Below are 25,283 nucleotides of genomic sequence, written 5' to 3' on the forward strand. Positions count from 1 at the left end.
ATATAAACTAAACTGTGTATATATATATTGTATCCTCCCCTCCACCCCTGAATGCTGAGTAGTACTGAGCAAAAATGATCTTCATCCATTGAGCACTAGCAGGCAGGCTCTGCCATGAGTAATGGTGTTCTTCTTTGTATCCCCATTTATTGTATTTTGTAGTGTGAGTGAGATTTCACTTCTGTAATTTTATGTTCTGGTAAACACCCATAATGACTAAGATGTACGTAAGTGATGATGTGACTCCTACTGCAAAGAAAGAAAGGAAGTTTGTCATGCTGGGTTATTTTGAATCACAACTTTTACTATCTGAGGCATCTTCAAGCATATGGTGGAGGAACAGAGGGCAAAGATGAAGAAGCAGAAAGGTTTCCTCCAGTAGCCCTTTGACTTACGAAGAGCATCATAAACACTGCGGCAGCCCGGGAGAACTGACAACAACATATGAAGGGGACCTGGGGAAAAAAACCTGGAGAAAACTATGGCTGGAGGCTTTTCAAGAGTCCAGGGATCTGGAAGGGGGAGTGCCAGAAGCATCTTCATGGGGACCCCTACCACTGAAGCTCTCATTTTCCTGCTATTGAATATGTGTCACTCATCTTATGTAATCTCATCTGCTCTGTGGTTTAAATTATGATCAAAGGCTCAAATGACCCTCATATTTGTATCTCCAACCCTGATATCTCAAGAGGCGTTATACTCTTGAGCGTATACTGTGAAAAGACTGCAGACTCTGCCTCCAGACTGTCAGGATTCACACACACTCTATTGCTTGGGAGAGCTGTGTGGCGTTGGGTGAGTCTCCTAACTTCTCTATGCCTCAGTTTCCCCATTTATAAAGTGGGGATAGTAACAGTACCAACTTTAAAGGGAGATAGTGAGAGTTAGAGCAGTCCATGTAATAAACGCCCAGACTGGTGCGTTAGACCCTGTAGTCAGTGTAATATCAGTGTTAGCTCCTACTATGTACTTGGGTGTCCCTCAGGCGTCTCAAATGCTGCTTATTCAAAACTGAAATCTTCATCTCCCCCTCCAGACCTGCTCTTTTTCTTATGTTCCTGAGAGCAGTGATTTTCCAGAATTTTTTAAAACTATATGCCTGTGTATAATTTTAGATTGAGAGTAAAAATTTTATGAGAAGTTTAGATGCAAATTTTTGGCTTATCATAAATACTGACATTGTAAAATCTGTCACATTACTCTTAAATGTATCCAGTGAATCTGTATATTATAGCAGTTTTATACTCATCAATCTTTAAAAAAATATACATGAACAAGTCAGAAATTTGTCTTTATTCCTTTTATCTCCTTAAACCTGTATTTCTACTCCACTTTCTTCATTAATTTTTCTCATTATATTTTTATTAATAAAATATATTTATCTATAACAATATCGTAGATATAAATAGAAATTTTAGAAGTTTATTTCCTGAGACCTTAAGGCTCTAGTTGTTATTGAGCCTTAAGAGCAGTTATTATTACTATGGTTATCAGTATACCATTAATTAAAACAGCAAGATATTATGCATTTTAATAATTATTAAACATAAAAAGGAAACATTTATTGGACATGTGTGTCTTAATGAAATGAATGAGGCTTTTTCTTCTCAATTAGTCTAAGTACCCTTGGATGGTTATAATATATTTCTGGAGTGAGATAGATGTCAGCAACAATTTTATTTCTATTTTTTAGTTTTATAGGTACGAGCACTGAGTAACCTTGTCTTCTAAAGTAGATAGATAGAAAAAGAAGGAGTTTTGGTAAAGGAAGATCACTCAATTCCCTGAACTCCTTCTGAGTTATATGCCAAAAACCATATAGTGATATGTCATCTAAAATTATTTTTAGTAATCTATCAGGTACCTCAAATACAATGTTGTCATCATCTTCCCTGTAAATCTGCTCTTTGTCTTATGTTCCTGAGAGCAGTGATTTCTCAGACTGCTCATTGGGTTCTCCTTCAATTTAGTTGAAAACAGTAAATTCAAAACCACCTGACCTGCAAAAGATTGTTAATCATTATACTAATTCAATTTTATAATTTCTGGGAAATGTATTTAAAAATGCTTTACCATGATTTATCAAAAGAATATGAATTATGCTTTTTTTCTTTTACTTAGAAGCACCTGATTTAATCCAATTTAGTTAGAAAGGATTAGGAAAATTAAAAATTGTTAATTTTAATGTACATTTGCCAATACAAGGTTTTTGATAAAATGCTTTTATCTAATTACATACTTTATATTTTCATCAGAGTCTTGGAGCTACAGATACAGCTCATTCAGTTTATGGAAAATGTCCAACATATAACGCTTTGGCAAAGCCAGTCATCAAACCAGTCAGCCATACCAGCTTGCTTTCTGTCATTTGTCAATTTAAATGAAAATGTTAACATGTGTTCTGTGAATTTCACTTTGGAATTTTATTTCTGAGATGGATAGGCAGATAAGGCACAGTGTTTTGTTACTTAGATGAGATAGGCTTACCAGGGCTTTGATTTGCTTTATTCTTCTGGGACTCTTCCTCATGAGCCATGTATATTTTGATGATAGCTGGAGGATGAAAGTTGTAAGATCATTAAACGAAAATCATCACTCCCTCTGCTGCCCTACTCTATATCTGAGTTCAAAACAGCCCAACTATGGGCCAAAATACCATGCTTCTACGACCTTGCCTAGTCCTTACCAGAAATATGTATAAGGTAGGGAAAGACAATTTATGGTGTCTTTATTAAACACAACTTTGCTAACAATGATATTTAAAAATATTCCTATGTTTCTACTCCTGGAATTTTTCACACCCTGGGGCAATGTGCTATATAGAGAGATTGAAATGGGTAAGCAGTGCCTTTCAACTTTAAATTGGGAAAGGGGATTGTGAAAGGGGAGTGCAGTGGAAAGGAGAATTGGCATGCCATTTTATCTCAGGGCTGCTCTTAGATAGATCAGTTTTAGGAAAGAGTGTGCATAGAAGTTGGGAGTCTGGGAATTAAGTCCCTTAAAACTATCCATTGCCTGTGTATCCTTCAGGAACTCCTCATATATATTTCCCTGAGATGCCTGCGCATCTGTTTGAGTACCTTAGTGCATGCCACCACTATCCCGATTGCCCAAAATGGGGTGTCATTCCTAACTCAGTCATCTCTCCTTTTCCTTATAGCTAACCAGTCACCAAGTCCTGTCAATTCTACTTTTTAATAGCTGGAGGGCCTATGTAGTTCACCATTCAACCCAGGATACTTCTGAGAGTGAACAGGGCCACTGTTGATAACTAAGGACAGCAGTTGTAAACAGGACTTAGGGTCACCTGTTAACCTCTCTAGAATCAGTCTCCATCTCTGAATTCTACTTTAGATGCCAGCACATTCGCTTGGATTTCTGTAAAAGCTTTCTGACTGGTCTTCCTGTCTTTACTATTGTTCCTCCAATGTTTTCCCCACTGCAGTTACAACTTCTTTCAGAAAGGCAACTTTAATGATGTTTCCTCTGTGGCTTAAAATTCTTTAAAGGATCCCTAAGGGAAACCCGAATTGCTTAACGTGGATTACCAGGTCCTTCAAGGTATGTGGCCCTTGGTTGCTCTTGAGCTTCTCTTGCAACACAACTCTTCTCTTCAGTCCCCCTACTCGTGCTCCACCCAAACCCACACTCCAGGTACATAGCCACACTGAACGACCTGCAGCTCCTTACCTGTTCTGTAGGGTCTCAGAATGGTGTGTGCTTCCTCTCCTCATTCTTACCTGGTTAAATCCTGCTCCTCCTTACCACCTACTTGAGATGTCTCTGTCTCCTTCTTCCCGAAGCTTTCCCTCAGTCTCCAGAAATGCCCTCGGCATGCTCCTGTCGCACATTACAAATACTGCATTGTATTTGCCTGTTAAATAAGATCCCCCACTTGATTGGAAACTCCTTGAGGGAGGGATTGTGTCCTGTTCATCACTTTATTACCACCTCCTGTCACTGCTGGCTAAATGATCTATAATATAAGTGAACGAAAGAACTCGCACCTAGACAAGTAGGCAGGCCAGATGGGTTCTTCCTTGCCTCACGTTTCCATGTCTGTCTGCTGCTTCCTTGCCCTGCTGTTCTTTGAATTTATTGTGTTCTCTTTTGAAAGGCCTCTCCTATTATTCATTTTAACCAGATTTCACCTATATTAGAAAAGAAAAAAAGCTTTACTGAGATGTTAGGAAGTTAGGTTGGCAATGTGTGGGATTGTAAGGAATTACAGATAGATGATATTCTTAGTGTGCTGGTAGCTACTGGGTGGTGTTCAGAATATTCTTCTCTAGTAAGAGGTAGTACAGTGTGTGGTAGAAGAAGGTGTATGAGTTCAGGCAATGTCACTGGTAGCTGTATGGTTGTGGATCCTATGATTTTAAAAAATTTTCTTATAATAAACTGTATTTCTAATAAAACAGTAGGTTTTTCTATTTCTCTGTATTTGATGAACAATTTCTGCTAAGAAAGGAAGAGGTGATTTTCTGGAAGCATTTTCTGTTTAGGGTGGGTCTGATCTCTTCTGAGCACAGTCATGTGATGCATCATGAGAATTCAGCAGCTGACATGGGTGAAAGAACGCTGGGAAGTGCTGAGAGGGGGGCCTGCTGACCCGCCACCCACAGAGCCGCTTGGTGTGTTACATGCTTTCCTCACACCTGAGCACCCGGGGAGCAGAGCATGCTTTGATTGTTCTTCAGTTTCTTTGTTCGTTGTGTTGATTTTGACATGGATTCAAAAATGCTTTTGGTGGCTGGCCCCATGGTGTAGTGTTAAAGTTTGGCGCACTTTGCTCCGGCAGCCCGGGTTTGCAGGTTCGGATCCTGGGTGTGGACCTACACCACTCGTCAGCCATGCTGTGGCGGTGACCCACGTACAAAAAAGTAGAGAAAGACTGGCGCAGATGTTAGCTCAGGGGGAATCTTCCTCAGCAAAAAAAAAAAAAAAAAAAAAAAAGCTTTTGAAGAACCTAGACTTGTCTGAAGTCAGCTCCATGATGGATCTTGAACTTAATGCTCTTATAGTTTTTTTTTCTTCTTTTTCCCTCTCAGATGCTTGATCACAATAGGCACAAGTGTGTCTTCCATGGGTTATGTATAAATAAGATATTTTATCTTGTGGCTTTCATAAATTTGTTGTTTTCCAGATTTAGGGAGGTGAGGGATTGAATTCTATCTTGCATAGAAAGTTCTATCTTCATTAATGGCACTCAGTGCCTTTTTTCAGCAAAAATAGATTAAAAGGAGGAACAGTTGAAGATGATAAAGGTGCAAATACTTTAAAACAAAATATCAAGAAAGTAGAAACCTCACTATATGTATATGCCCACATATATTTGTATATACAACAAGATATGTGGGTATGCTAAGTGTTTTTTTTGGCAGTAAAACAGGTTTTCTGTGACCCACATTTTCTTAGTCATATAAATGCGTGAGAGGGATATTGCAGATTTCTTTACTATGAACATTTTATTAAATTAGACTGTCCTTCTCCCTGGTTAAATCAGAATGCACTATAAAGGATAGAATTTCAGACAGCTGATTGATTGGCTAATGGGAAAGCTGTGGTTTTAGAGTTAATGATTCCAGACATTTTCTTGATTATCACAGGAAACTAGTTGTTTTTTAATTTAGAGTGTTGATACAAACCTCTGATAAATTGACCTTGATTTAACCTTATTCTGAATCTTAAGATGATCTTCTCCATGAATATAAAAAGAGATTTGATTCGGATATGCTGGTAGCCTACTGATAAAATGTATTTTTTGCATTATTTCTTATATTATTTTGTCTTGAATTTTATAAAATTTCAAATATATTGCATGCACTGAAAGCTACAGGGACTAGTTTGTCTATCTTTTATATGACTTGTTCCAGTACGAGAGGTGCTCCAAGAATTGTTCAAAGTTGGGCAGGTGCTTTTTTCGGGGGCAGAAGATAGGACTTACTCACTTTCCCTATTGGACTGTGAATTTTGAAAGTTGCTTTATGAATTAACAAAAGTAGGCCCTTTAGAAGCTTATGATTTGTAGGAGATTAATTTTTTCTTGCAAGATACCCATCAGTGTTTTGGATTGCAGGATATTTTTATAGAGGATATTTATTGAGGAAACTTCCTGTTTAAAATTCTTTAGTGTTATATCCTTATTCTCATCAACACCCCTGACCTGGGACTCTGAGGAAAGAGGAGCATTGCTATTTCTCATCTCCATTCACTTATGCAGCAAATGTTTACTGGGAGACTGTTGTGTCTCAGGAACTAGAGTGCAGGGGTCAGCAAGAGACAAGGTCCCCAGGCTCAGGGAGTTTCTGTTCCAGGGGACCGACAAACCGTACTTGAAAATAATGTAAGATGACATGCCAGAGTGACTGGGAGGCTACTTCCGTTGCATGGTCAGAAAAAGCCTCTCTGAGATGACATTTAAACTGACACTTGGTTAGCAAGAAGGGAGGGCATGACAGGCAGAAGGAACAGCTGGTACAGTTGGCCCTAAGGCAAGGACAAATATGAGGTGTTCTAGAACTGAAAGACCAGTGATACTAGGTAGTAGTAAGAAAGGGAGTGAGGAAGTGGGAGTAGTGGGCAGGGTCCACATTACAGAGGGCCCAGGAGTCTGTGATAGGCTATGTCTATGGGAATCTATTGGGATTTTTAAACTGAGAAGTGATAGGATCTGATTGAGGGGCTGGATTTTGGACATGAAGAGTCAATAATTTTGATTTGGATAGGTAAAGCTTAAGATGCCCAGTGGACATCCACTTGGAGATGTTAGGTGAATAGTTTGGGCTCCTAAGAGGCTAGAGTCACATTTAGGAGTCACTAGGTGTCCTGGTGTCTAGTGGTTAAGATTTGTCACTCTCACTACCATGGCCCAGGTTCGGTTCCAATCAGAGAACTATACCACCCATCTGTCAGTTGTCATATTCTGGTGGCTGTGTGTGGCTGTGGTGCTGAAAGCTATTCACCGGTGTTTCGAATACCAGCAGAGTCACCCATGGTGGGTGGGTTTTAGTGGAACTTCCAGACCAGACAGACTAGGAAGAAGGACCTGGCCACCCACTTCTGAAAATATTGGCCTTGAAAATCCTATGAATAGCAGGGGAGCGTTGTCTGGTACAGCACCGGAAGGTGAGAAGATGGCTCAAAAAGACGGGGCAGGGTTCCGCTCTGCTGTTCACAGTGTTGCTGGGAGTTGGAATTGACTCAACATCACTAACAACAAGGTTTTTAAAGTCATGAGACTTTAAGGGTTTAAAAGTCATTTAGGGAGAAAGACACCGTAAATGCAGAGGAAAAGGGGCAAGATTGCCATTTATAGCTGTGCTAACCATGTAATTTGGGCACTCTGGAGTTGGGCACCACTGTGTGTGGTGATGCTGAGCAGGGGGTCCAGTTTCTGCAGACCTACTTCATAACCCCTTGGGTTAGCTTGGCTCCTCTGTGGTAAATTACCTGGTTAGCTAAAGCTACATTTACATTCAGTTGCTAGAATAGAGTTTAACAAAACCTAACTTAACCACCTATGTATTTTAATTTCTATAGTTTCAGAGTATGTCAGATTTAAGATTTTACTTCAAGAGGAAATGATCCCATAGTGTAAACAGTGATGCCTCTCTTACCTAGATATTAGAAATGTGCAGGTAGAAACTTCAGTTATCCAAAATGTAGATGAAACTTACTAAAGAATGGAAGTCTCTTGAGCAGCACAACATTGATATCTTAGAGTAGGAATCAGCACTTTTCTTATAGACGCTCTCATCCCTAAAACCCTGTTTATTTTCATTTTAGGAAGAAATCCAAACATATTGCTCAGATGCCCTGCCCCTAAGAGATTAGGAACAGCCTTTTAGACACAATTGTAGGGCAGCCCAACTAGAGACAGTCACAACTTGGCAGGAGGGCATTTTTACAGGATGATCTGTGGGCTCCTAGGAGATATAATAGTGGGTCCCTGTAATCGAATATTGTTCCATTAACAAAAACAACTATGTCTGACCTCTTTATTTGTGATAAAACTAGTGTATTTGAAATGCAGAAAGATATACAGGAAATTTACATAATATCTTTGTGGACTAAACAGAAAAATGATGGTTAAATTGAAAAAAAGTTTAGTTGATTACCCTTAAGCAGAGAGAACTGATTTTTGAATGATATCAACGTGGAGGTTTCAAGGTGTGTCCCAGGGCTTACAATATCTATACCAGTTCCTGGGACAAAGCCATAGAGGGCATGCTCATCAAGTTCACAGATGATGTAAACACAGGAGGAATAGCAAATGTGTTGAATGGAAGAGTGAAGATCAAAGAGATCTTGATGAATTGGGACGTGTTCCTGTTATTCGTTGCTGTATAACAAGCCACCTCCAAATTTAGTGGCTTTAAATTATGGCAACACAAATTTTATTCATGAATCTGTGACTTGGACAGGGCTTGGCAGGGACAGCTCATCTCTGTACCACTTAGTCTCAGCTGGAGAGGCTCAAAGGCTAGAGGCTGGAGTCACTGAAGTCTAAGTCATGGGTCTGGTGATGGGCGTTGGCACTCGCTGAGGCTGGGGATGGCACACCAACATGTGGACTTTCCTTGTTGTTGCTTGGCTTCCTCACAGGGTAGTGATTGGGTTCCCTGGGCCAGCATCCAGAGGAAGATAGGGAGGGAGGGGCAAAAGCTGTGTCACCTGTTATGGCCAAGTCTCAGACAGTGTTACTTCTGCTGTGTTCTATTGATTTGAAGTGAAGAGAAGGCCAGCCCACATTTAAAGGGAAGAGAGATTGGATTATACCATTTGATGGGAGGAATGTCAGCTAATTTGCAGACATGCTTTAAAACATGAGAGTCTGTCTTCTGGCCAAAAACTATTTATATTCTTCCTACATGTAAAACACTCATCCCTCCCAAAATCTCCCTAAATCGCATTTATTATGACATTGAACTCAGACTTGAGGTCCAGGATCTCATCAAATCAGACTCTTTGTGTATTGTTCTTCAAGTCAACCCCTTGAGTGTAGCTCCTATTGACCTGAAGACCTGTGAACTAAGGGAGTAAGAAAGATTTACCCTTTACCCCCCCCCCCACCATTCAACATAAAGTGATGAGATTCACATAGGACACGATAACTGCTATAGACACTTTCATTTGGAACATGAGAAAACAGGAGGCACAGAGCAGTCACTAGTCATAACAGGTCTGAAATCAGGCCAGGCACGTGTAGCTATTTCTTTGATTAGAGCTTGGTCTTACTGCCTAGGAGTTGTTCACTGTAACGATTAACTCTGCCCTCTGGGCTTTTGGTTCTGTTCCCTGAGTTTTCCTTCCCTTTCCATAAAAAGTGGTATGTGTTTGCAACTGAGTTGTGTTCTCAGCCTGCTTTTTGCCTGGTGAAGATGGGGGGTCTAACAGCCTCTTTTCAGTGTGTATTGTCTCTGTCCTTTTCAGCCTAAGCGGTAATAATTCTTCTAAACTTTATGGATTTTTTATGAATTAGTTTATAATCAACTCTATTAGACAAAGGCAACACTCACAAATCATTTTGAATTAAACTCTTCTATGCCTTAGATTCCTTGTAAGGCTCTTGGGGAACAAAGTCCTTATGATTCTTAGAGGACTTTTGTTAGTTTGAAAGAGTCTAAGGCATCATATTTAATCTTTCTGAGGACATAATAAAGAATTTTACAGTTACATTCATGGTTTCCTGACAGTACTCTGGATTCACTCTTTGCCCAGAAGCTATTTCTTAATTGTAGCACCGTTTGCCTTCTGATAAGTCTAGGGATGAGAGAGTTTTATTTTCAAACCCATTAAGTCCGAGTTCCTTTATAATGAACAGTTCATTTTTAGCTTATATCTCTCCTCTTGCCTTTCATTATAGGCAGCAAAAGAAGCCAGTTGGCTCTTTCAGCAGTCTGCCTGGAAGTCTCCTAATCTGGATCATCCAGTTCATTAGGTATATCTTTTATTTTCCATGTTGCCACAGGCAACAGCATTGCTAAACTTTCTGCCTCTAGATAATAAGGTCCCCTTTCTTCCTGCTTCCATAGCTTTCTCTTTGCTTTTCTTTGGGCCCTCCCAGCAGCCTCCTTCAGGTTCCTGAGGCTTCCACTAACACCCTCCTGAAGGTCCTTCCTGCCACCTCATCCCTGAGACACACAGGAGAGAGTGAATGAAGAGGGACCAGATCATGTAGGGCCTTATAAACCATCATAAGGACTTTGGATTTTATTTTGAGTAAGATGGGAAGCCACTAGAGGATGTTGAACAGAAGAGTAAACTGATCTGACCTATACACATATATTTTAAAAGAATTCCTTTAACTGCAAAGGTAGATGCAGGGATACCATTAAAGGAGTTGTTTGAGAAATCCAAGGGAATGGTGATGGCTGCTTGGACCTGGGAGGGGTGAGAATTTGTCAGATTCTGTTTGTGTTTTGAACATAGACCCAGCAGGATTTGCAGGTGGTTAGAAGAGATAGACAGTAAAGTAGTTTTGATGGGAGCCAATGGAAGAGTGTTATACTATTTACTGAGATGGGGAAGACTGCAGGAGAACAGGTTTTTCTGGGAGGAGTAGAATCATCATTTCTCTTTTGAATATGTAAAGTTTGAGATTCTAGTAGGCATTTAAGTGGACATGTCAAGTAGGCAGTTGCATTCAGGGGACAGTTCTGGTCTGGCTATGCACTTGGGAATTGTCAGTATAAAGCCATGAGCCTTGATGTAAGGTGTGAGCCTAGGGCAGTCTAGCCTTTCCTGGTTAGGGAGATAATGAGCAACAAGCAAAGGAGATGGTGAAGGTGTGGCCGATGAGGTAGGAGGAGAAGGCAGAGGGAGTGGTGTCCTAGAGACCACGGGACAAATGCATTTCAAGAAAGTGAGTGAAGGGCTGGCCCCGTGGCTTAGTGGTTAAGTGCGTGTGCTCCGCTGCTGGTGACCCGGGTTCGGATCCCGGGCGCACACTGACGCACTGCTTCTCTGGCCATGCTGAGGCCGCGTCCCACATACAGCAACTAGAAGGATGTGCAGCTATGACATACAACTATGTACTGGGGCTTTGGGGGGGAAAATAAATAAATAAATAAATAAATAAATAAAACTGAAAAAAAATTTAAAAATGTTAAAAAAAAAAAAAAGAAAGTGAGTAAAGACTCTGCATCTGTCATTAGATTTAACAACATGGAAGTCATTGCAGTAGGTACTAAAGTGGGTTCTAAAGCGGGTTCAAGAGAAGATGAGGGCCGGCCCCGTGGCTTAGCGGTTAAGTGTGCGAGTTCTGCTGCTGGTGGCCCGGGTTCAGATCCCGGGCGCGCACCGACGCACCGCTTCTCCGGCCATGCTGAGGCTGTGCCCCACATACAGCAACTAGAAGGATGTGCAACATATGTATACAATATGACATACAACTATCTACTGGGGCTTTGGGGGAAAATAAATAAATAAATTAATTAATTAAAAAAAAAAAGGATGAGGAATTTTCTTAAAAAAAAAAAAGAGAAGATGAGAGGAGACAGTATAGAACAACTTTTTTTTCCCCCTCAGAGATTTATTCTACAGTGTGAAAATGAAATGGGCAGATATAGAAATCAAAAAAGTGTTTTGTTTTTTAATATGGCAGAAATAAAGGCATATATTCTGCCAGAAATGGTTCTGTAGAAAGGGAAACTGATGGTGCGAGAAAAAGAACAGTAGGTTGCTGGAACCATGTTCCTGAGGAGATGAGAAGGGCTAGGCTTAAGTGGAGCATGGACATTCATCTGTAGTAACAGGAGAAGAGACAGGACACCAGCACAGACGCAGACAGGTTGGCAGAGGTGGTGAGAAGGCATGCACGTTCTCTTCTGATTGCTTCAGTTTGTTCAGAAATAAGCAAGATCATCAGCTGAGAGTGAGAAAGTAGGAGGAGAAAGGTCTCCAGGTAAGTGAAAGACTAATATGTGGTAGGATTCTGAGTGGTACTGAGGGTTCCCTTGGGTTACTGATAAAGAATTTAAAGTGAGCCCATCTCTGTTGTGCAGTTTGAGTCTCCAGTTATGGTCAGCCTCTCAGGTGCTCGCATGGAGAAGGCAGAGAATTGGGGTAGATATTATGAAGGAAAGATTGTGCAAGGGAATTGAGGATGACTGCAAGTGAATGTCTGTAAGGGGTAGTGAGGGAGGTGAGGCCTGGGTAGGGGGCAGGGAGGAGGGACAGTGACAAGGTAGTAAGGTCACTGAATTGTGTGGGTAGGATCAGAGTATTAGAGTGAGTGAGCTGGAAAAAGAGGAGTTGGTAGTTGAGCCTAAGAATCTTGAAAATGTAGTTATATGTTTCTATTCTGAAAATATTCTAGAGAGTGGCTTGGCCTGAACATAAGATGGAAGGGAGTTCAGTTCTTTGGATCTGCTGTTCTATACTTTTGGGCAAGTTGTTTAAATACTCAGTGTTTCAGTTTTCATCATTTGTAAAATGATAATTACAGTAGTTACTACTTCATAGAGTTATTAGGAGGATTAAATGAGTAAATACATGTAAAGTCTTCTGTAGTGCCTGGCTCATGGTAAGCATTTAATAAATGTTAGCTATTACTATTGTTATCTCTATAACTCCTAGAGTGGTGCCAGGGTCCAGGGGTGAGAACTGAGGAATAGTCCCTGGGGCCATTGACACTTCTTGAGGAGCCAGATGGTCTAACAGTGATTCATTAGAATCCACTTTTGTTGAAAAATGGGGCCCAGTTATGAGTCCCCACCCGCCTTCCCTACACACATACACTCTAGATCACCCAGTGACAGGCCCTTGTTTTTGTCCCTGCTGTGAGTTAGCTCTATTACAGTGGTTTTACGTGAGGTCCTAAGGCTCTGTGATTCATACCAAGGAGCAAATTAAAACCACATCCTGTTAATGTTGCTTAGAGGGCCTGAGATCTGTCTATGGGGGCTTTGGGAAAAGCACAAATAGCTATCACCACAGTCCTCGATTTCTTGGAACATATGTTCAAATTATGTCGAGTCCTAGGAATGAACAGTGGTATCATTTTTTGAGATCTTTGTGGCTCCATTGTCCCTTGTAGATGGTCAACTTTCTTTATATTCCCTTTGATTAAGAGGTTGTTTTGTTACATTGATGAAAACTGTGTGTGCTTTTAAAGCCTTTTTTTGATCTATAGGAAACATTATTAAATATCATTGTAGCATTCTTAAATTCTCCAAACGAGAATCAGCATGATGCCCAGTGTGACATAAAATGCAGCAAAGCTTTTATTATTTCATGCTGTCCTTGCTTTATCTAAAATTTTTTAGGGTTTATTCTGGTATTAGAACTTTAGGAAACTCCAAAGGCACAGTTGTCAAATGAAAGGTTGGACCCTGAATTTAATATATATCTTTTAAAGGCTAGGATATTGACTTACTGGACAGTGTTAGAGTTTTAAAATCTAATTCTATGCCTGTTACCTAGGAAATTGTTGAAATTGAGACATTATTGGCCAAGGTGGATGGAAGATGCTCAGAGCGTTTAGCAGACTGTCAGAGGGTAAGGAGGAACTTGTGCCCATCTATCATTTCTCCCCAGGTTACATAAACGCCATTAGATTGACAGGACTGAAGAGACAAGGCCACCTAACTCCTGGCCTCTTGCATCCTGGCAAAGGGTCAGAGCCAGGGAGGACTGTTGTCTCGACTCCATGGCGATTGGGTATTGGGGTTGCAGTCTGTTAACATTCTTCTATGTTAGGAAGCCCGCTATCAAAATCAGGATGAGAGAGCAGGGTCTGTTTTGATTAGTTGTTATCTTCCTACAAAATAGGATCAAATCCAGCTTATGAGGAAATATAAACCACAGGATATGAGTTTGAAATAGGAGAGAGAGAGGAGATGGGGAAAGGGGAGAGGGAGAGTGGTTGATTGAAAGGTGTTCACGGAGAATGAACTGCCTGAATGTTGAGAGAGAGGGCTGTCTATCCTTGTGACTGTCTGGGTAGGCAAGACGGCTTCACACCAAAGTGCAGGTCAGAAAAACCATTCCATAGCCCAGTGCCACAGTAAACCCTGCTCAGCTCTCTGCTCCTCCCTTTCCCCCCACCCAGGCAGATGGAAAGACTGAGCGACCTCTTCTCTTTCTGGAAGTCCTCCATGAACATTGATTTCTTAGTTGCATCGTTGTTAGCTATGGGGCAGCACTGATTTCAATATAGTACTCAGCTGCACAGGACTTGGAATATCACATTCTGTGTTGTCACTTACAAATGGACTCATTTGCTAAGGATCAGTTGAGCTGGTAGACATCATTTTTGTAAAAATTTAAGGCTGTATTCTCTTCCATTTCTCTCTTTTGGGAAGGTTTTCATTTGTGAACACACTGTTCAAAGGTTTTCTCTTCAGTGACGCCTTCCTACACTCACCCTGCAGTGCTAATTTTCTTTGTACATAATTTTATCTCATATGTGTGAGATATGTCATTATCTTCTGCACTTTGTTAGCTCACTTACCACATTGTATTGTAATTCTGTGTCTGTGTGTCTCCTGCTAGGCTGTGAGTGCCTTGTGTTTAAGGGCAGGTCTCAGTCGTTTTTGTTTTCCCACACTCCCAAGGACAGGATCTGACATGACACACAAAAAACATGTATAGTGGGTATTCCGTAAGTGTTGAGTGAACGACATCCCAGAATGTTCTGGATGTAAGCCTTAAAACTGGGATACTGTGTTTATTGGCAAATTCTTATGCCCTTTTTTCTCTTTGGTTATGGAGTAGCCGCCTGATGAGTTTCATTGTGATCAGAGATGAGCTATGTTTGATTGCTTGTTGATAATGAGCAGTGACAAATGCTATCATAATATGGCTGCTTTGGTTCCAAGGTCATTTTTTTCCCTGGTTGGGTGTAAGTGGGTTTTACATTTTAAGATGTTAGCTTGTGAAACCTGGTGGCTCATTTTTATTATTTATGTTCTGGGGCATTTATCATCGTCTGACCTCTGTAACCCCTGGTTTCCATTTGGATCAAATGAGATTTGTGCATGGTGCACGCCGGATTGATGCCTGGCATATCTAATGTGCAGGGAGCTGATTGAACAGCCTTTGACTGAGTCTTGACTTTCCTTTATTTGCTGTGAAATTGTAATTCTAATTCATCTCAGAATCTTCATTATACTTTTTCACCTCACAAATCTGATTGCTCTCAAGGAAAGAGATTTATTTTAAAATTGTATGGATTATCATTAATGTGAAATTTTTTGATAAGTTAACCAGTCTTTATTACATTTAGTTAAAAGCTTCCTTCTTATTTTCTTTACCTGGGTTTTTTATTGACTTAAAAACATTCTGGACGCAAAAAAAAAAAAAGAATTGGTTTTAAGTATTTGTTTGTAAAGTTTTTTCATGGGATGATGATGTTAGAAGGGGAGGTTAAGAAGCTCTCTTCCAACTTCTATTTCTTACTAGTTTCAAGATGAGATTAGACAGAGGAGTAAGACCAGAGGCCCCTTGCCTTCTCTCCTTTCCTGCCCCAAGCACTTAGTGAGTCCTCATGTGTGAGTGTGGTATAAGCCCTAAAATTATGTGTGCCTTGACATCTGGGGGAAACTGGGGAAGCCTCTAATGGCCCAATTCCAAGTCCCCTCCCTCAGGTGTTCGCATGGATAAGGTCTGCCAAATAACTCTCTAGGACCGCAGCCCACTGACATCTTGATATTGATCTTGTGAAACCTGAAGCAAAGAAACCAACTGATGTACAGAACTTGGAGATAATAAATGGGTTTTGTTGTAAGCTTCTAAGTTGATGATAACTTGTTATGGCAGCAATAGAAACCTAATGCAAGTGTTTATGGTTATTTGTGTGTGTTTTCCTTGGTTCTATCGTCTTTGAAAAATCCAGGGATAGTCAAACCTTTTCACTTAACATGAATGGCAAGAAACAGTCCACCTACCTAATGTTTCCATTTCATGGGAAGCATCTGTAGCTTTATATGCCTAGAGGCAAGGGTCTGCTCTCAGCCCAACACACAGCTTAACAAGTGGAGTGATTTCTACTCTCCTTGGATGAATTGGTGTTTCCCTGTGAACCATTATTTTAACACCAAAGCCACATCCTTAGTCACTGTGGGCTCCAAAGACAGTTCACTGATTATAGACTATGCTTCAAATATTTTTTTTATTTTAAAAGTGAGTTATTCTAGACCTTTAAAAATTGAGAAGTGATAAGGACCAGAATAATGAACATTGTGTTATAAGTTGCTACACTTACATGTATTGGTTACTTTTTAAAAAAGTTGAAAAACTGAAACTGCTTTATGAGTGGCAAATAGTGAAGATTATGCGTACATGAGTGGAGTTGACTACTGTAATAAAATCTACAATAAAATGACTGACGTACATTTAGTATGAATAACTGTTGTTATAGTATATGTAATTAGGAATAAAGGTAAGGGGATTGTATAAAATATTATAATTACTGCTACTGTTAAATAGCGGAGTTAGCATTTCTGTCCTCAACTGAGGGGCAGGGAAGGCAGAACTGGGCTGGAAGTTTCTCTTGGACTCCTCTTGTGACTCTTCCTGACCCAGGGGTGTCAGGGCTGTGTGAATGTTTTCTCCAGGGCGAACATGAGAGTGCAGGGATTGAAGTGGCTCAAGGTGGGCCAGCTCCTACCTCTCTGCTCTGAGAATTGCCCCTTCTTCATTCAGGAACATGAGAAAACGGAAACTGGTTAGCATGGCCCTTGGGACCTCCAACATTTGTCAAGGGCAGCAGGAGAGAGAGATTCCACCTCTGTCCTCCCCTGACCCTCCAGGGCGCTGGAATCCCTTTGACTGTGTGCTTCTAGGGGAACCCTGGACGCCCATCTGTGCTTCGTTTGCTTCTCTCCTGCTCTTCCTCCAGATGGAGAGATGAGACTGAAGACTTGTTTCTTTTTATTTCAGTGATTTTTGTTTCACAAAGGTGAAGGCCTCTCCTCAGGGCCAAAAATTCTCTCCTCACTGTCTGAAATTCTGTTCATTAAAGATTAATTTGAATTAATAAGCAAGTACCTTAGACTAACTAAAGACACTTATTAAGAATGACCCTAACACCTTAATAATAATCATCACTAGCATGTGTTGCATACTTAGTATGAGCCAGGGGCTAGTCTAAAGGCTTTACACGAATTAACTTATTTAATCCTCACAGCAAGCCTATGAGGAAGATTCAGAGATGTCCAGTAATTTGTTCCAAGTTACATGGTGATGAGGAGTGGAGAGGCAGGGTGGAATCCAGTGGGGTCTGCTCTAGGACTCGGACCCTTCTTAGCCACTGGGCTGAACTGCCTCTCCTGGGTACTTAAGGAGAATTTGATTTAATTTGTTTGCTTTATTCCTAACATCTAGCAGTGATACCTGTAAGAAATGAGACTGGAGGTGAAGAGGGTGTGAGGACATTTTAGGGGGAGACGTGGCTGTAGGGGGTTGGGTGGGGACTTTGGAAAGAGACTTGGGGAGCATTCTCTGTCGCCATTGTTTTGTCACTCATAAGCATCTTGATGTTACTGACCTTAGAATCAGTATAACAATTCTACCAAGAACCTAGCAACTACTTTTCTCTCCTCTGCTTCTCTTTGAACATCAACATCATTTTTCTTTTTGTGTTCTAGGCACAGAAAGCTCTTATGTATGTTTCTGTGTGTATATAAGTTAAATGCTTTATTAAGTATTTAAATGTCATTTAAAATAATACTTTGCAAATATTCTTGAAGTGAAGGCCTATGAAAAGCAACTAATTTCTATAATTACCCTTTTTTTTCCTCACACAGTATTGGCTGGATCCTGCAAAAACCCTTGCTGAACACAAAGAACTGATTAACAGTAGGTATTTAATTTTAACTTTGCTAAAGGATGCCTTGAAAATGATATAATGTTCATGATTAGTTGGGTGCAGAAATAGGCTTTAGTACTACAGGAATGAGTACTAGTACTTGAGTACCAGAATATGGAAACGGGTTTTGTATGCATTGATTAAATTTTAGTTGACAAAGACTCTGAGTAGATCTTAATATTGAATTTGGCTTGTGGTATGCCTTGACTTTTGTCTGTGATTTTTCTGTTTGCCTGTCTTCAAAATTTCACGTTAAAACAGAAAAGGCAGAGAGGCACAGATTTGAAAAAGAGGTTTAATGAACATCTGACCCTTTAAAGAGTTTGAGTTTCTTGGGTTAAGGAGTGGTTTTTGTCATTCACACATTCAGTTTGCTGAGTCAGTAATTAAGGAGTACCCTTGTATTCTGAAAGATTTCTGTGGCTTCAGAAAGGACCTATCTATTTTCAGGGGATAGCTTTTGGTTTTATCAATATGAATCTTACTAGGGGATTCAGAGTACAATTAAGGTTATATTCTGTAACTTTAATTTCATAACCCACATTTTTATTTATAAATGTGCATGCATGAGTGTGCACACACGCGGTCCTTAAGTATGCAAAAGAGTAGTTACTTTTTAAAAATTATTTTTAAAATAATTATGGGAAAATTTATAACAAAATCTGTCATTTTAGCCATGTTTAAATGTACAATGCAGTGGCATTAAGTACATTTACATTGTTGTGCAACCATCACCACTATCTATCTCCAAAACTTTTTCATCACCCCAAACTGAAACTTTATACTCGTTAAACCATTTTGCTTTAATGTGCAAATTATTGCTAATAAGACCTAGTGGATTCTTCTGGTGTTTATTACCCCCATTCTGAGCCTGTATTTTTTCCATGTGTATTGGCTCGTTCCTTGTGGTAAAATTGGTTGCATGGTGCTTCACGGGCCCCAAGGGCAGGAACATAGTTGTGCCTCAGAAAGGAATTGGAAACTAGGAACTGCGAAACCATCAGGAACTCAGCAAGTACTGTTTCTCTGAACATCAGCATCATTTTTGTTTCTCTCCCTGGACTGGCTCTCTCTGTTTCTCCATGTCTGTGGTGGAAACCTCCACAGTTTCCAAGTTACACATCTAGCCACAAGCAGAGGCTGACTGGCTGTCTCTGAATTGCAATGCCAAATTCTAGGAAGGGTGAGTCTGACCAGCCCAGTTTGAGTCATCAGCTCACCTCAGTCCACTGGGCTATGTCTGGGTTTTTTCAAAGTCAATACAAACAGCTGCTCAGGGGCCAGCCTTCTGGATCAACTGGGTGGCAGGTTTCAGAGATGGGGGCTGGTGGCCTGTCAGGTGAGAAAGAACCCTCAAAATATATAGCCTACACATCATCAAGTTCTGCCTACTCAGCCTACACAGGAGTAAATCCTGATTCAGAAGGGGTTTGTGACTTGCCATGGATAAGAAGCTAGTTGGTAGCAGAAGGCTGACTGGTCTTCTGACTTCTGGTGCCATGTTCTTCCTGAGTGAGTGAGCTGCCTACTGAAGGCCAATGGGAGGTATGAGGTTACGGGTGATTAGATATAAATGCAAACAACTCCCATGAGGTATCTTCATATAAATGCTAGGAGTTCCAATTTAAAAAGTCTCATCCCTCGGGATCTAGATATCTGCACTTTGCTGAAAGATTCAGGTATGATAATAAATACACTAAATATCTAGTCATTTGAACCAAATACTTAAAAAATACCAATTTAAAAATTAGAATAATTTCAGGAATGATTATTTTAAAATAAACACAGATTTTTCTATAAAAAAGTTGAGATTTCTATTCAGGTGATGAAGAAACATGTAAATTATTTTATTTAAGGTGTGTATCAAAGTGTTCCTAAGCACATTTGAATTATCTATTTTTTACATAGTATGAAATATTCTACTTAAATATCTAAAATCTATAATGCAGTTGCTTTCTCATCCTAAATAAATGTTGTCCTGTCAAAGTTTTGATGTACAGTGAGAATAAAACACTGATATTATGACTGAAGAAAGATTATGTAACTGAAGAATACATAATCTTTATATTTCATCTCATGAAATAATATGATAATTAATGAAGGAAAATGGCTCTTAAATCTCCAGTAGATTAGTCAGAGGAATATCTATAAAAATGATAGAGTATTTGCTAGTCAGCAGGATGCTCATAGGTAAGCCTTGATTTATTTATGCTTGAGCTAATTAATGGGAGACTCTTTATGATCTTTAAAGACCTTGAAATTAGTCTTCACAAACGGTAGATTAGAGGATTACCAGTTTCTGGCTTCTGTATTTTTTGCTAAAGGGAAACAATATTAACTTACTTTATGTGAGGATTTTTTAAGGGTAGACTTTGTGGAAAGACATGGATTCACGATAATAATAATTTGGAAATTGGCTTCATCAGTGCCTGATTTTTGTAGTCAGAATAGGAAGCCTAAACGTATCTGGCTAGACATTATCCTTGCTCCAAAATGTCCATTTCCGTAGCCTTAGATTGATCTATAAAACAGTGATATATATGAAAGTCTTTGCTTACTCTAAAGGTGGTGTAGTTTTGTTTTTCCTTGAGAGGCTGCATAGAATAGTGGCCGGAAAGCGCTGACCTCCAGGTGTTAGCAAACTTGGTTCTGATCCTTGTGATCTTAGGCAAGTTGCTCCTTGGATGCTCCTTCCATGTGTTACCAGGTGGTTGTTGAGAATCAAATGTTTATGAAATATTTTTGTACATTATCAAATGCAATCAAATGGTAATGATGCCTTATATTTAGAACACAAGCCATTTTTTTAAAGAATTTATTCCTTATTTATTAGTATATAGAAATTATTTTTTATTTTATTTTTTTTGCTGAGGAAGATTCGCCCTGAGCTAACATCTGTAGCCAGTCTTCCTCTTTTTGCTTGAGGAAGATTTGCCCTGAGCTAACATCTGTTGCCAATCTTTTTTTTTTTTTTTTTGGTGAGGAAGATTTGCCCTGAGCTAACACCTGTTACCAATCCTCCTCTTTTTGCCGAGGAAGATTGTCCCTGGGCTAGCATCCGTGCCCATCTTCTTCTACTTTATATGTGGGACGCCTGCCACAGCATGGCTTGAGCAGTGAGTGCGTAGGTTTGCTCCTGGGATCTGAACCTGTGAACCCCGGGCCGCCAAAGCAGAGCATGTGAACCTAACCATTATGCCACCAGGCTGGCCCCTTTTGCCAATCTTCCTCTATTTTGTATAGGGGTTGCCACTGCAACATGGCCACAAGCGGTGTAGGTCCGCTCTGGGGAACCAAACCTGGGCCGCAAAAGCAGAGCACACCAAACGTAACCACTACGCCATCAGGGCTGGCCTCAGAACACAAGGATTTTATATCTAAGTGGGAAGTGGAGGGCTGATTTTGGCCAAAAGTCCTTAAAGAAAATTAGCCCAACCTGAATGTTTTTAATTGTGTATTTTTCAAAATTCTGCATAACTGCTCATCACTAAACCTGTTTGAAATGGCTGGACTTTGTCAGTAGGGTGTAATCTGCCACGTTCCAGGGAACAAAAGCAATTCTGGAGTCTGGACAATGCCTTCTTCCCTTTGTGCACCGTCTTAGCTGCATCTGTGCTCCCCCCACCCCCTCAACACCAACCCCAGTAGCCTGCGGGCATAGGTAGACCCATCTGCTCAGTAACATGGAGCGTGATTGACAGAGACAGATCAGCAGAGGGTGGACTTCCTGGCTCTTCTAAATATTTAATAGGCTGTGCCTCCCTGACATCTCCATCAGGGGTAGAGGTGTGTTTGTCAGAAATATAAACACAGTGGTTAAGTAAACATAAAAATCGAACGTATGGAATCAACTCTAATGATAAGAAACGAGGTTTCTTTTAAAATTTAGTTTTTAAAAGAGCTCTAGCCTAAGGAGTGCCTTGTACAGAAAGGTGTAGATGAGGGGAGAGGAGCAGGGCCCAGTGTTGGTTGTCTTCTATACACCAGGAACAGGGCTTTGGGGTTCTACAAAAATAGCGTGAATGTGTCATAATAATAATAAATAATGACATAGTTTGTATATTATAAATGTATTATGGCTTTATTACCTGTTGTTCTACTTAATTTCCTTTCTCCAGCTTCTAAGTTCGTGACTTTACTTACTTAGTTAAAAATGAAAATAGGAAGACCAGGGTTACTTTCTGTCACTTACACAGTATCAGAGAGTTGGGATCACAATGTGTAGGTGGAAATATCTTTACTGAGGTGCATACTTCACATCTTTTCTTTTTTGTTTGTGTGGGAGAGCTTTTGTTAAAAAATTAGAAACTATGACCACCAATTGGTCCACCAGGTAACAAATCCGTTTTAAAACAGATTTAATATAAGATCTAGTCACCACACTGCTCAGAAGTATGCAGTTTTGGAAACAGTGCAGCTTAGATTCTTATCCTCTGAAACAGAAATATTTCAAGTAAAAGCATAATAAAATGTGGCTGGCACCCACGGGGCTTGTGTCCTTTTGCACAATATGAGTGTTTAATTTAATTATATTTTATATTTGCCCATGTAGGTATAATTCCAGGCTTTTTTTCATATATATTTGGTATTTGTGCACATAGTTCTTCTGTGTGTGGTAAATGACTGAGAAATGTCTTCTTAAATATGTAAGAACACATTCTTAGGTTCAGAAAAGTTTGAGAATGAGACAACGATTGCCCCTAATCCTACCACATAGCCTCACTGACAACTGTTTTTTTTTTTCTTAAAAACATAAGAAATTTCTAACTTACCAGTTTTGCTAAGAGTAAAATTTAAATGTTCTTACCAAAAAAAACAAAAAAAGGTAAATAGGTGAGGGGATGGATGTGTTAATTGACCTGATGGGAGGAATCCTTTTACAATGTATACATATATCAAATTGTCACATTGCATTCTTTAAATATCTTACAATTTAATCTGTCAACTATACCTCAATAAAGCTGGAAAAAATAAAGTTTCCAGTCCCTCTTCCCCAAATTTGCCTCTGTTACTAATTTCTTACGTATTCTTCTAGGGGAAAAAATCCCCAAGCATTTTAATGGATAACTTGTTTTTTTCCACAAAAGCAATCATGTTTCTACAGTCAGAAAGAGAGATTGGTGATCTTTCCCCATCAGCACGTAAAGTTCTCCCTTTGCCCATGTGAACAGTTCCATGGCACCATATGTATGTCCTGTGGTTGACTTAAATGTCCGCCTGCTCCTCAGCATTTAAGTTCTTTCCAGCTTTTTGCAGATATGTTTTTTTGTACTTTTTGCAACAGTTAGTAATAGGTGGATGGTTTTTAAAACGATTTATTTTGTTTATCGATAATCTTCATTATGAAAAAAATACATGTATGTTGTAGAAAATGTGAAAAATGGAAAAATTATAACTAAAAATTGTGCATAACCTCACTGGAGATGAGAACCAGCAACATTTTGGCATATTTGGTCCTGTCTTTTTTCCTGTGTTTATGAACACGTAGCCCCATACATACGTAGATACCTGCATAGTTGAAGTCCTACTCTTACACAAATCTGCACCTTGTTTTTCTCCTTTTATATTCTCATGTGTCTTTAGAAATTCTTGGTGAGTATAATTTTTAAGCAACTTTGTTGAGATATGTTCGACATATAAAAATTGCATATATTTAGGGTATACAACTTGATGTTTTGATATATGTATACATTGTGAAAATATCACCACAATCAAGCTAAATAACTTGTCTATCACCTCTACATAGTTACCAGTGTGTGTGTGTGTGGATGATAGGGGGGTGAGGAGATTTAATTTAAGATCTATCCTCTTAGCAGATTACAGGTATACAATAAAGTATTGTTAACTATTGTCACCAGGCGGTATAGTAGAGCCTTAGAACTCATTTATCTTGTGTAACTGAAACTTTGTACCCTTTGACCAACACCCCCCATTTCCCCCTCCCCCAGCTGGCAACCGCCATTCTACTCTCTGCATCTAGGTGTGTGACTGTTTTAGATTCCTTATAAAGGAGATCCAGCAGTATTTGCTTTTTGTGTCTGGCTCATTTCACCTAGCATAATGTTCTCCGCGTTCATCCATGTTGTGGCAAATAGGAGGATTTTCTTCTTTTTTATGGCTGAACAATATTCCTGTGTGTGTGTGTTTGTGTGTGTATCACGTTTTATTTATCCATTCATTTGTTGACGGACATGTAGGTCGCTCCCATATCTTGGCTATTGTGAATAATGCTGCAAAGAACATGGGAGTACAGATATCTCTTCGAGATCCTGATTTCATTTCTTTTGGATAAATACCCTATAGTGGGATTGCTGGATCATATGGTAACTCTATTTTTAATTTTTCAGGAACTTCCGTACTATTATGTAATGGCTGTCCCGATTTACATTCCCACCAACAGTGTACAAATGTTCCCTTTTCTCCATATCCTCACCAACATTTTTGTCTTTTCAATAACACCCAGTCTTATAGGTGTGAGGTAATATCTCATTGTGGTTTTGATTTGCATTTCCCTGCTGTTTGGTGATGTTGAGCACCTTTTCATGTATCTGTTGGCCATTTGTATGTCGTCTTTGGAAAAATGTCTATTCAGGTCCTTTGCACATTTTTTAATTGGGTTATTTGTTTTTTGCTGTTGAGTTCTATGAGGTCCTCATATATTTTGGCATTAACCTCTTATCCAGTATATGATTTGCAAATATTTTTGGTGAGTGTAATTTTTAATAGTTGTATAATATTACACTACTACTTTGACTGATTTATAATGGAAATTTAATTAATTTCTATTTTTTGTTTTAGCTGGACCTCCATATACTTTGTATTTTGGTATTAAATTTTATGCCGAAGATCCTTGTAAGCTTAAAGAAGAAATAACCAGGTATGGTATTGACTTTGCTTTTGAACAGTACATGTATGGCATATATAAAAAGCTTTATTTAAAACAAATTGGGGTCAAACATTTGGATGTGTGTCTACCTGCGTTTTGTAATGCACCTCCTTTGAGAGTTAAATTTACACTGGCATTGCATGAGGCAGATCACTGTCTGATGATAGATGTGTTTGACAATGGCGTGGACCTGGGTAACATGATGATGGATTTTGTATCTTCTGTGATGGGATATTTCCGTATCATTATTGTGAAGGATGCATTCAGCCTTTGTAGTCATATAAAAGTAGCCGTTTGAACTGCATAAAGGAAGGATATTTTGATGCTTGGTTTGCATATATAAATATAAATTTGAAGAGCCTGTTATTTCTCTTTAATTGGTTGTAGCTTAAATATCAGCTGTCGGGGGGTTTCATTTATCTCTATAGGAAATGAAAAGATAATTGCTTTTAGTATTAAGGGAGAGAAAAGAACCAATGTTTTATAATATATTAATCACCTTTGTCATCAAATATTTTATTTTGATTAAGGCAGAGTTTCCAATTGGCATTGATTATATTGTTAAAATAGTTCATGCCAGCA

At 39.4% G+C, this 25,283-nt stretch overlaps 1 protein-coding gene across 3 annotated transcripts in view; it reads left to right on the forward strand.

Moving 5' to 3' along the window:
* The window catches only part of EPB41L4A (erythrocyte membrane protein band 4.1 like 4A), a 242,249-nt gene that overhangs the window by 112,747 nt on the left and 104,219 nt on the right, over positions 1 to 25,283 (forward strand). For all 3 annotated transcript variants that reach the window (XM_087429928.1, XM_087429929.1, XM_004420315.3), the window contains exons 4-5: positions 17,754 to 17,805; positions 24,614 to 24,692. In XM_087429928.1, the coding sequence (XP_087286054.1) occupies positions 17,754 to 17,805; positions 24,614 to 24,692 (131 nt within the window). The remainder of the gene's footprint in view (positions 1 to 17,753; positions 17,806 to 24,613; positions 24,693 to 25,283) is intronic.

This window comes from Ceratotherium simum, chromosome 4 (assembly GCF_057802395.1).
Source record: "Ceratotherium simum simum isolate JZ-2026a chromosome 4, ASM5780239v1, whole genome shotgun sequence".
In the NCBI taxonomy this organism is placed as follows: Eukaryota; Metazoa; Chordata; class Mammalia; order Perissodactyla; family Rhinocerotidae; genus Ceratotherium; species Ceratotherium simum.